At 32.6% G+C, this 13377-nt stretch overlaps 1 protein-coding gene across 1 annotated transcript in view; it reads right to left on the bottom strand.

The window, feature by feature from the left end:
- Positions 1-11733: 11733 nt before the first annotated feature.
- Positions 11734-13377, bottom strand: part of LOC118053883 (monooxygenase 3-like) — a 5510-nt gene continuing 3866 nt past the window's right edge. Inside the window, exons 3-5 of the mRNA XM_073406536.1 lie at positions 13208-13354; positions 12633-13081; positions 11734-12548 (exon numbers count right to left, since the gene is read on the bottom strand). Of these exons, the coding sequence (XP_073262637.1) occupies positions 11980-12548; positions 12633-13081; positions 13208-13354 (1165 nt within the window). The 3' untranslated portion in view covers positions 11734-11979. The remainder of the gene's footprint in view (positions 12549-12632; positions 13082-13207; positions 13355-13377) is intronic.

Genomic DNA, 13377 nt, shown 5'->3' with positions numbered 1-13377 from the left:
ATTAGTGTTGTCATTTGTCGCTTCATGTACATTGCTAGCACTAGAAGTTGACCCAACCACCATTTCTCTCATTCTCCTATTACTAACAAATACCTCTCCATGTGCATACCAACACTAATAATCCTCCATAAACCCTTTGTGTAGAAGATGCATCATTACAACATCTGGATGCAGATACCTTTTATTTTGACACTTCCTGCATGGACACCTAATACTGCCTCCAGTAAAATTTTTAGGAATAGATGTTGCGAAATTAATAAAACCCTGAACCCCGTTACAATAATCCATCCTCCACAATCCTTGGGGTGAATCTAGATACATCCATGAAAGATCATCCATGACTTCTATCAAACCTCTATAAAATTATGATGACATCATGTATTAATTAACTAAGTTAGGTAAATAAACTTGCAAAAATATTACTTTACCTCGAGATTATCCAACAAACCAATCACAACTTCTCATAAATATAAAATATTCATTATCATTTATCAATGTCCATACAAATTAATATATATAAATTAACAGAAATTACCACTCTGCAATACCATCGATAAAACTTAAAAAGGACCCATTAAGTAAGCTATTAATTATTTTAAAACAGAACATGTAATTCGGTAATTCCACAAAGTTTTAACAATTTACAAACAAATACAATCTTACAAAATCTAAAACAAACCATAACAGGTATAAAAGTATACATTCATATACTACAAGTTTGTTTGAGAAATAATAATAAAACACGTACATCTACTAACAAAAATACATATACTAAAAAAATAATAAAATTGACATTTAAATCTTAAAATTTAAACAGATAGAATTACTTTCAAAAATTGATAAAATTCATCGGTAAATCAGAACACGGATGCTGTGACTATAAAACTTCAAGAAATACAACTTTTTGTGCTAAGATGAGGAAGAATTTTGTTTGGGTCCGAGGGGGGGCTGGTTATTTGCAGATGGGGAGAGTTAGGATTAGGAAGAAAAAGGAGAAATGGGGGAGGAGAGGGTCGGCAGAGGGGCCATATATTAACTTTTTCCAACGGATTCACCGACGGGGTTAATCCGTCGGTGTATCCGCCGGCTATTCTGACGGGAAAATAGACACGTCACCGCATGGACTTGCTTTTCAAATCCCTCGGTGATTCCGTCGGTATTGTTGACGGTGAACCGGTCACGTCACCCGTACGGGTCTGCCATTTCAAATTTGTCGGTGATTCATTCGGTATTTTTGACGGTGAACCTGTCCTGTCACCCGTATGGGTCACTAGTTTTGAATCCGTCGGTGATATTACATATCAAATCCGTACGGTTTACAACTGTCGGTAATTACCGACCGAATTACGGACGGAAAAAGTCCGTCGGTAATTTCAACCTCAAATTACCGACAGAAATATTCCGTCGGTGATTTCGTTGCTATTAAGCGAATTTATGGTAGTCTCTTTAGACAAAAAGTATTTTTTATTACCTAAATTATAAATTACAGAGCACAGGAAGACATGTTTTTGTTTTTTTTAATCTCGAGACAGTAATCAAATAATATAAAAAAGACTCGTTAACTAGTAATTGTGAGCCATTGTCTGAAACCACTCATCTGCAGAATCTATATGCCAAAATTGAATCTAGTCCTTCTTACTTGAGTGATCCATATCACCGAAGGACATAGCAGGAAGTTTGCCACAATCTTTATGCACAAGTCCAGAGATCCTGCCAAAAAGATACTTGTAAAATATTCCATCCCTTAAGAATTTCACCAACCATTTATCTCCACCGAGATGCACCCATCCTGCTAAATATGATCCTGTGACAAGAAAAGCAGCACGCCACCTCCTTTCCTTCACATAATCATAAGCTGAGTTTTGATGACTTATATATTGACGAAATAATCTAACAACCCAAGCATTTCCCAATATTATTACCTAAGCTGAGTTTGACACCTAATTAAAAGTGAACATGCATTATTGAAAGAAGACAAAACTTAACGAGATCTTTTCTCGTTTAATGTATTGAAATTTTACGAGATGTTTGAGAGTACAATAATATTTATGGTTTGATATTTTTATTTAAAAATATATTAAAATAATTTTAGTTTTATTTTTTTTTAATATTAATATATGAAAATAATCTAGAATTTTTTTTTAAATAAAAAAATTTAAAATTTTAAGAAACACAGTTTCAACCTATTAAAAAATAAATGATATCATTAGATATTATCTAACAGTTTAAGCCATTGAGTTGAGTTCGTTATTTGACATGGTATCAAAGCCTTGATGATTGAGTGATCACAAGTTCAAATTTCATCATTTCTATTTATTTGATAAAAATTAAACATGAGGCAGTGCGAGTCCGTGTAAATTTTAACCCTAAAGAGTTTTTACTTAAAGAGATGTGTTAAAAAATAATATAAATTATATATTGAGACCCTATCTAATAACTTAAACTATTAAATTAAATTGATATTTTGATATAAGCATATTGTATTCTCAAATACCACTTTAATTCCTCAATGTTTACAGTGTTTTAACTTTAAATGCATGTGTAGATTTTTTTGAAGGATAGCATCTAAGATCTTTAAAGCCTGTTTAGAAATAGTTGTGATTACTTTTCAAAGTGTTTTTTATGCTAAAATATATTAAAATAATTTTTTTATATTTTTTTTTAAAAATACGCATTTAAACAATCCAAAACTTATAAAAAAAATATTAATTTTTAACAGAAAACAATTTTGATTTTTTTTTGAAAATGCGGGTTGGCGTGCGTTTCCAAACAAGATCTTAATGATCTTAGTGTTGTGTCTAGAAGTGTTTATTAATATATCTAGTTGGGGTTAGAGTTTATAATTATAATTATAAATAATTTAATTTTTAATATTTTATAAATTTAATTCATTCAATATTTTTTAAGATGGTTTTAATGAACACATCTAGATGTATTCATGGATTAGAAAGGCAAATGGAAAAGTTTAATCAATAAAACTATATTTTATGAATTTATAAATGAGAAAAAATCATCATAGTACGTTGTAACAGGTGTGATTTATGGCATCACCTGGATGGTCGAATGAATTTTTTTTCCTTGCATGCGCATGAGTACAAGGTTAGGTTAGATGTCGCTAGTTGGGTCTCCCTTCATTCTAGGTCGGATTAAAATTTATTTTTCATAAAAAATAAATTTAACCATTGTCAACATGTTTGCTAGCAGCAAAAAATAAATTTGATTGTAAATTTAAAATTTGAAGTGTACATTTCATAAAATTAATTGAGGTTTTCTATACACTAATAAATTTTTTAAAAAATTATTATAATGCCAAGTAAAGATTAAGTTGAAAATTTGGAAGATAAATACAAATCTATTTTTTTTCTCTAAAAACATAAAATAAATACTTTTATAATATTTAAAAAACTAAATTTTTAATTAAAATAGGTCTAATTAGTCTAAAAAATACAAAATTAAATTGAATTTTTGTTAATCTTAATCTATTTTTTTCTAACAAGATAAAAAAAAACACCATAATATAACTCTTTTCATCAATCAAAAACTCATTGACTAAAAAAAACTAGTTTTGTCATTAAAATTTTAACAAACATTATTTTTCTCTCTTAAAGAGAAAAGGATGAAAATTAATTAGTGGTGGATCAATGATTTAATGACATATATGGCTTTTTAAAATATTTTTATTTTTTAAGAAATAATTATTAAACATAGTCTGAATTGATAGATTGATTTGAAAATTTTAAAATTCAAAATTCAAAGTTTAAAACAAGATAAATTTTTAATTAAATAAAAAATATCAGTCATGCCAAACCCATTCAACTCTATCAATTCAGTGTTTTGTGATAGAAAACTAAAAAAAAAAATATTGTTTAATAAAATAATTGACCTAGTAACATTGATATAATAACCCGTTTTTGAAATCAATCTATAGACCGGATCTAAAAACTATACTTAAGTTATTTTATTAAGTTTTTAATTTTTTTTTCTTTAGACAAGAAGTATTTTTTATTACCCAAATTTTCTTACATAATAAAGCGAACCATACTCACACATATGTGACAATAATGTGAGGCAAATAATAATAGCAAACCAAAACAACATTGACAATAACTTAGCCCCATTTGTTTGCTGGAAAGTAGTTTTTTTTTAAAAGTAAATTATGGGAAAAGTGAATACCAGGAAAGTGAATTCCGAGAAAATATTTTTCGATGTTTGGTAGTGCAATGGAAAATAAGTTGGAAAACACTTTCCAGTGTTTGGTTATGTCATGGAAAATGAGCTAAAAAATAAGTTATTAATATTTTATTTTTCTCAAGTTTATTAAAATAATGAGGAACATATCTTACAAATTAAAAAGTTGAATAAGAATGAAATTGAAAAAAATATATAATTTCATAAATTATCTCAAATAAAATAAATAATAATCAAAATAATAGAGATGAAATCTAAAAAAAAAATTAAAAAAAAAACATGAAAGATGAAGAAATTAAAATAATAATAATCAACATTTCATAAATTATTTCAAATAAAATAAGTCAATCAAAAAAATAAGGACCAAATTTGATAGATAAAAAATTTCAATAAAAAAATGATAAGGAAAAAGCAAATAGCAATTATAAAAATAAGGATCAAAGTTAATATAAAAATAAAATATTAAGAGATGAAATTGAAAAATAAATATTTAAAACAAAATATATATGGCAATCAAAATTTTGAGGATTAAATTTGATATAATCAGCAAATAATGACATTTCTAATTTTTTCATAACTTCCGGAAAGTGTTTTCCGCCCAAATTTTTCAGGAAAACATTTTCCTGAAAACCAAGCCAAATTTTCTTTTTACTATAAAGTGTTTTTAATTGATCAACTTTTCTAATGGCAAACAAACACAAGAAAGTTTGAAAAATAATTTTCTGAAAACTATTTTCCGAGAAACAAACATGGTCTTAGAAGTTAGGGTCAAGGCTGTGGCTCTTAGCCTTTCTGATCTCTATAACACCAGGGCTCGAACCCCTACTCTTTTCAAAGCCACTGTTGTTGCCAACCCTGCAATTCCTGCTCCGACTATCACCACATCCTCCATCATTTCCATTTCTTCCTTTTCTATTTGTGTGTGTGTGTGTGTTGCCAGTTACATTGGGTATTCGACTTTATGTTGTTCTAATTTATAAATCCCATGCGCTTGGACTCTAAGTCTAGCGTTGACCAAAAATATATTTAGTAATTTATTTTCATAATCCATCTTTTTTTTTTCTTACCTTTTTGAAAAATTCAAAAAAAAAAATCCAAAAAATATATGTTTAATTAAATGATAAAAAAAATAGCAATTCACATAAAAAACAATCAAACAAAATCTAAAAAAAAAAACGATTTTGCAGGTTTCACAAAAAAAACACACCTCCTAATATTGGAAAATAAATGTTATTATCTTATTTGAAAGCTAATAAAAAAATCAAATAATATTTAATTAATGGTTAAGTTGAGAAATAGATATATATCAAGATATCTTATCTTTTAATATTGATCATAAACTTGATCTTTTTTAATAACTTTATTTCTTGAAACGAATTTTTTATTTAATTAAATAATAATAAAATTATATACTTATAGGAAATAAATTAAAAAAATCAAATTTTTTTATGTAGAGATGCACAAAAAAAAACCACCATTAATATTAGGAAAACATGTTGCCATCTTATTTATAACCAAGTAAAAAGTAAACATAATTTATTAAAAAATCATAAACTTTGCTTTATTTATTTATTTATTTTAATTAATGTAAATTAAAACCTAATATCCATGGGCATCTCACATGTGCATTTAATTAATTTATTTTAATTAATTAAAAAAAATTTATATGTAGAAAAAGAGAGCCAGGCCTAGGGGCTTGTTCTTGGGTAGCCCAGAAGCCTAGCCTATTAAAAAAAAAAAAAAAAAAAAAGAAGCCATATGTACAGTATTGCAAGGTCAAATATGTGTAGTTGGCTTTTTTTTTTTTTTTTGGTTTCTTCTTCTTCTTCCATTGGCAAACGAGGGTTTTTCTCATAAAAAAATTGAAGGTATATGACACGTTTTTCTGCTCATTTTTCAACCACTGGACAGGTAGTCGGAGAATTCAGCTAGTTTTTTTACACAAAAATGTAATTTTAAATATATTTTTTTTAAAAAATACCTAATAAACATACTTATAATATCAGCAAACCAACAAATAAACTCAAAACATCTCAAAATTTGTTTTAAAAACACAAAAACAAATTAAATAAAAAAACAATAAAATGATTGACCTTGTGACCCATGAGATGACTTCATGAAGAATTTTGAAGTGGAGAAGAGACACAAAACAGTGCAGTAAAAACAGAGTTCTGCATTATATTTTCTTATGTTGTACATATGTATATTTATACAAAAGGAAAAATACTGCAGCAAGGAAATACAATCTTGCGTATCTTTTTTCCTAACAGTATGCTATTATTATATGCTAATAATAAATACACAATCATATCTAAACTAGGTAACAAATAAGTTATACTTAGTAATAGCATAATAGTGAAGATCTTCAGAATCGCTTCAGTATCTTCAATACCCCCCTCAAGCTGGATCCAGTGGATTGGTGGATCCAAGCTTGCTTAATAACCGATGAAATTGAGTGGAAGGTAAGGCTTTGGTAAGCACATCAGCTAGTTGATCATGAGATCGTACATACTGAGGATGGATAAGTTTAGCTTGAACTTGTTGACGAATGTAATGACAATCTACTTCAATATGTTTTGTAGGTTCATGAAATATTGGGTTGGATGCAATATGCATAGCAATTTGATTGTCACAAAACAACGTCATAGGAGTGATACTAGGAAAACCTAAATCTGCAATGAGTTGTTTGAGCCATATCAGTTCACAAGCAGCAGAAGCCATAACACGATACTCTGCTTCAGCACTTGAGCGAGCTACTACCGATTGTTTCTTGCTTTTCCAAGATACCAAATTTCCTCCAACAAACATACAATATCAAGTGGTAGATCGACGATCAAGAGAATTTCCTGCCCAATCAGAATCAGTGTAGCCCATGACATTAGTATGCCACGACCAATTGTCCCTTTTAGATATTGCAAGATACGTTTTACCATACCAAGATGCTGAACTGTTGGAGCATGCATAAATTGACTGATAAGGCTTACTGCAAATGTAATATCCGGTCGAATGATTGTTAAATAAATTAGTTTACCAACAATCTTTTGATAATGAGTGTAAGAAGTGAGAGGTTCACTTGAAGGGTCCAATGTTAACTTGCTGTCTAGAGGGTTTGCAACCGGCTTTGTGTGTAACATGTCAGCATCCTTCAATAGATCAATGACATACTTACGTTGATTGAGAAAAAAACCTTTACTGGAGGCGGCCATTTCAATGCCTAGGAAGTACTTTAAGGAGCCAAGGTCCTTAATCGAAAATATTGTTGAAGCTCCCTCTTAAGTTGAGTGATTGAGTCATTATTGCTTCCTGCTATAATCAGATCATCCACATATATTAGCACAACTAGTTTATGAGAGGAACCAAACTGAATAAATAAAGAAGAATCTACAGAACTTCTTGTAAAACTAAGATTTTTAAGTGCAAAACTCAATTTTGCATGCCAGGCTCGAGAACTCTGCTTCAGACCATAAATAGACTTATGAAGTTTGCAGACAAGTGTGGTGCTTCCATTTTATGGATGTCCAGGAGGAAGTTTCATGAACACTTCTTCAAGCTCTCCATGTAAGAAGGCATTTCTTACATCCATTTGACATAGGAACCATCCCTGATTCACAGCAACGGATAGAATGACTCTGAAAGTGGTCATCTTGGCCATGGGAGCAAATGTTTTCTTGTAGTCAACACCAAATTTCTGAGTGAAACCTTGAGCTACTAGATGAGCTTTATGCCGATCAACTGAACCATTTGACTTAAATTTAGTCTTAAATATCCAACGACAACCTACAGCTTGTTTTCCAGCAGGCAAGGGTACCATACTCTATGTGTGATTGTCTATAAGTGCCTTCAGTTCTTCATTCATGGCCTGCTACCATACTTCCTGTGATTGCGCTTCATGAAATATCTTCGGTTCTTGGACAGCTGATATGAAAGTAAAGAAAGCACTATATGATGGAGAAAGTCGATGATAGGACATAAACCTGGAAATAGGATACTTCACATTGTATGTGACATAATCTTGCATTCGAGATGACGCTTGACGAGTTTGAAAAGAAACTCTCCTAGTAGCTGGCAGCATGTCAAGAGGTGATTCTCTTATGCTAGTATTTTCACTGCTTGGATTCGAGTCAGCAACAACATCACTGAAATCTGATGCATTTTGAATTTGAGTATCCCGATCAGTAGTATCATTTTTTAGAGTAATTTGAACCTGAATATGTCTGTCAGAACTTGGAATGATGGATGGAGGCAGACTGACATTCTCAATACTAGGCAAGGGAAAAAGATTTGACAACATCTCCCTCTGATTTCCTGTAAAAAAATATTCAGTATCTTCAAGAAATTTCACATCCCTAGAAACATGTAGTTTCTGTAACACAGGGTCATAACACTTGTATCCCTTTTGAGTTGTGGAATAACCCAGAAAGATGCACTTGATTGCTCTAGGATCCAGCTTGTCACGATGTGTAGCTGGTAAGTGCACAAAACAGGTGCAGCCAAATACTTTAAGATGAGATATATCTGGAATTTTATCCTGCAAAACTTCAAGAGGAGATTTAAAATCCAGCACTCGGCTGGGTAAGCAATTTATGAGATAAGCAGCTGTAAGAGATTCATAGGACCAGAAGGCTTTGGGAACATTCATTTGAAGCATAATGGCACGAGTTTTTTCAAGCAGATCATGATTTTTACATTTAGATATCCCGTTTTGTTGAGGTGTACCAACACAGCTAGTCTGATGTAGAATTCCATTAGAATGTAAATAGTTTGACATGTCTTTAGACATATATTCGGTGTCATTGTCAGATCGAAGGATTTTAAAGTGAGCAGAAAATTGATTGAGTGCTAACAAATGAAAATCCTTAAAACAAACAAATACGTCATGCTTAGTTTTTAGCAGATACACCCAAGTAACCCTAGAGAAGTCATCTATAAATGTAACAAAGTATTTAAAACCATCAATAGAAGTATGGAAGGGTCCCCATAAATCTGAATGAACAAGTTCAAATGCGTGAGTGCTTTTTGACATTGAAGGAGTAAACGGAAGTCTTGTAGATTTTGAAAAATGACAAATCTCACAATTAAGTGATTCATGTACTTGAATCGACTTTATTTTACTAAGAACGGACTCTGAAGGGTGAGCTAGACAGCGATGCCATAAAAGATGCTCATGAGGTGGATTAGTTGTTGCTTGAAAAGCCTTGGAGACTCGTGATTTTGGAGACATATAATAGAGACCATGCAAAAAAAATCCTTCACCAATCATCTCCTTAGTGACAAGATCCTGAAACACAACCTTGGAAGAAGAAAGAATTACTTCACAGTTTAGGATGGATGTAATCTTACTAACTGAAAGCAATTGAAATGGAAAAGATGGTACAAATAAAACATCAGACACTATTTTATCAGAGAGTAGATTAATTTTCCCATTCCCTTTAACATAAGCACCCTTCCCATCAGCAACGGATACAATGTGGGTTTGACAAATGATTTAAAATCATGAATGTTATCTAATTTTTTTGACATATGATCGGTTGCCCCTGAATCTATTATTCAAAGATCATGCAAATTTACAAGTTCTAATGCAGTCATGAAAGCAATCAGATTACCTTGGCTATTTTTCTGGTCTGCTTCTGCCAAAAAATCTGCAAAGTGACTGAGAAGAGAAATTGGTTGCTTATGGTCTTGACTGGTAGATTCATCATGTGATTTTCCTTGGCCATGCTTGCCATGCAAATAATTAGCAAAATCAAATATCAGAGTTGCATAAGTGGTAGAAAAGCTTTCGGTGGAATTTGCATGATTATTTGCAAGGTATGACTTATAATTATTTGTGTGTCTTGGTGGCCTTCTTAGTTCCTTTGCAAACGTAGGCTTAATTTTAGGATGAAGGAGCCAACAACGATCTGCATGATGACCAAGATTGTGGCAATAATTACACTTGAGATCAGTCTATTTCCCTTTGTAGTTTTTTGAATCTGATAATGGTCTATGCTAACCATGATCAAAAGAACCAGAATTCATATCCTGCGGCATCAATTTTGTCTGATAAGCACGAGTTTCAGAAACTCCAACATCACACGTCATTACTTTCCTGCGTATTTCCTCACGTTGGATTGTGGCACAAACCGATTTCAAGGATGGGAGTTCTGGATTCATCAAAATATGGCTTCGTAGGTCTTCAAAATCTGGGCTGAGGCTTGCCAGCAACTGAAAAATTCTATCCTCCTTAGTTCTTTTTCGTAATATGGTAGCATCAGTAGTGTGTGGATGATATATTTCCAGTTCATTCCACAGGCCTTTAAGGCTTCCCAACAGCTGAACAAAGGGCTTTCCTTCCTGGTGAAGGCTGGCAACCTCGCGATGAATTTGGAATATCCTGGCAGCATTATTTTGATTTCCATACATGTCATGAATTGCATCCCACAGGTCCAGTGATGATTTTGAGAAACTAAAAATCTTAGCAAGGTTCCTTTCCATGGAGTTGAGGATCCAAAACATGACTAGCTAGTCCTTGGAAAGCCATGTTGCATATTCTGGATCATCAACTTCTAGAGGAATAATAGAACCATTTATGAACCCCAACTTAGATCTTCCACCAAGAGCAATGGTGACAGCCCTTGACCAAGGAAGATAATTGAATTCATTCAACAACACAGAACTCAATCTTTGAGATGTGTTGTTATCATCAAAACAATTTGCTAATGTTGATACCTTTGATCCAATATTAATGGCATCTTTAAAATGGTCTTCCATGATAGCACCACTGTCTCTTCTTATAGTATGAGAATTCAAACACTAAGCTCTGATACCATGAAGAATTTTGAAGTAGAGAAGAGACATAAAACAGTGCAGTAAAAACAGAGTTTTGCGTTATATTTTCTTATGTTGTACATATGCGTATATATACAAAATGAAAAATACTGCAGCAAGGAAATATAATCCTGGGTATCTTTTTTCCTAACAGTATGCTAATATTATATGCTAATAATAAATACACAATCATATCTAAACTAGGTAACAAATAAGTTATACTTGGTAATAGCATAGTAGTGAAGATCTTCAGAATCGCTTTAGTATCTTCAATACTTCACAACCTAGTAATGTATTTCGTTTTCCATATATATTTTGAAATTAATAAAATAAAAGTGTTACAAAAGAAAACGATGGAAACTAACCAGGGGTGGATCTATGATTTAATAACACAGTCTTTTAAAATATTTTCATCTCCTATATAAATAATTATTAAATTTACCTCATCTATCATCTCTACATGTTGACCTGAAAAATTTTATTTTTAAAAGCTTATTACAAGCCTAATTTTTAATTGAACTAGATAAAACATTGACTTGCCCAAACTCATTCAACTCGGTTGTGCTAATATCTTTTAAAAATTTAAATGATCCTGAATTGGATCGGACAACTATACTTAAATCTCATAAGTTATTTTCTATATTTTCAATTTATTTTCCTTCACCGTAAAATATATTTTATTATCCAAATTGTTTTAGATAAGAGAGTGAATAATATATTTATGAAGCATATTCTACATAAAACAAACTTAGTTATATATTATAGAGGATGAAACGTACAATAATGCGAGGTGGCGAAGCAAAACAACACTGACTAAAACTTAAGAAAAACAACAGAATCAAAAGAAAATTCATACTTCTGACCTGAACAATGACTTTTAAAATTGAAAAGACAAAAAAAAATAAAATATTATGTTGAAATTGAGGCCATGCTCCAAAACTTAGCAATTTGCAGAACCACTAGCAGCACTATCAATACTGAAATTTAGTCCTTCTTACTGGAGTGATCCGGTTCACCGGAGGAAATATTAGGAAGTTTTCCACAGTCATAAACCACTGCCAGTCTAGCAAGCCAGCTGAAAAAGTACTTGTAAAATGCTCTATCCCTGAGAAATTTTATCCACCACTTGTCTCCTTGCTGCATCCGTCCGGATAAATACGATGCTGTGACAAGCACGGCAGCACGCCACCTCCTTTCCTTCACATAATCATCTATGGCTTTAGCCATGTCTCCTGGAACAATCAGTCCTCCGTTGTTTATAATTGAATTGCCAATGTGTCTGCCCAAAACCACAGCGTCTTCTAGCGATGCACCACCACCGTTTCCTAGATCAGGAGTCATGGGGTGCATAGCATCACCAGCTACTGTCACATTTCCTTTGCTTAGTTTTCCAAATATGATCCCCCATGGAGACCTAAACATCAATGGTGCCCATGATAATGAGGAAAGATCGGCATGCCGGACCACGTCCAGGTATTCCGAGGGAAATTTTTCTGTACATTTCTCAAGCACTTCTCTCTGTATTTGCTCTGCCTCTCCTTCCATGTTTTCCCCTGAAATGGAAATCATTTCACAATAAATTTTCACCTCAAGTGATTTGATAACATGAACCAATATGAACAGTGCCAAGTGCTAACCTTGACTGACTAAAAACCAGTAAAGTTCCCTATCATTGAGAGGAACAAAACCAGGCCTATTGGTGCTCTCATCCATGAAAAGACGAACTTCTTGCTTAAATTCATGGCCTTGGGGAAAAACTGCTAAACCCCGCACCGCTGACCGACCTGAATGGACCAGTTCTGCCAGTCCTAGCCATCGTGCCACTACCGAGTGCACCCCGTCGCAGCCTATCAGAACCTTAGATTTGATGGTAGTTCCATCTTCCAAGTGTACAACAGCCATGGAAGCATCACCTCCTTGTTCCAGACTTTGAATAGCAGCTAGCCTCGAAGAGAATCGAATTGAGTCAGCTGCCAATTCCTCTGCCAGTGCCTCTAACAACACTTTCCGGTGAAGTGTCCTAATTCCCTGTCGAGGGTAGAGAACTTCTTGAACTTCTCCGGTACTAACATTGGTTACGTATCCCCTAAATCGTGAGAAAAAGAAGTGCACGAGAAATTAATCTATCATCCAAAGCATGGCAATAAAATCCAAATTCAAGAATATGTAAATAATCAAACATAATGATTAACATGGTGAAACAATTTAGTACTTGATTGAAGGAGTATAAAGGGGGATGAGCTTGTGAGAAACACCAAGAGCATCAAGGGCAAGCCAAGCATTTGGAGTTAGGGTCAAGGCTGTACCAGTGGACCTTAACCCTTTTGATTTCTCTAGCACCAGGGCTCGAACCCCTACTCTTTTTCAAAGCCACTGCTGTTG

This window comes from Populus alba, chromosome 19 (genome assembly GCF_005239225.2).
Source record: "Populus alba chromosome 19, ASM523922v2, whole genome shotgun sequence".
NCBI lineage: Eukaryota > Viridiplantae > Streptophyta > Magnoliopsida > Malpighiales > Salicaceae > Populus > Populus alba.
The sequence above is the reverse complement of the archived record's forward strand: the minus strand, read 5'-3'. Positions and strand labels throughout refer to the sequence as shown.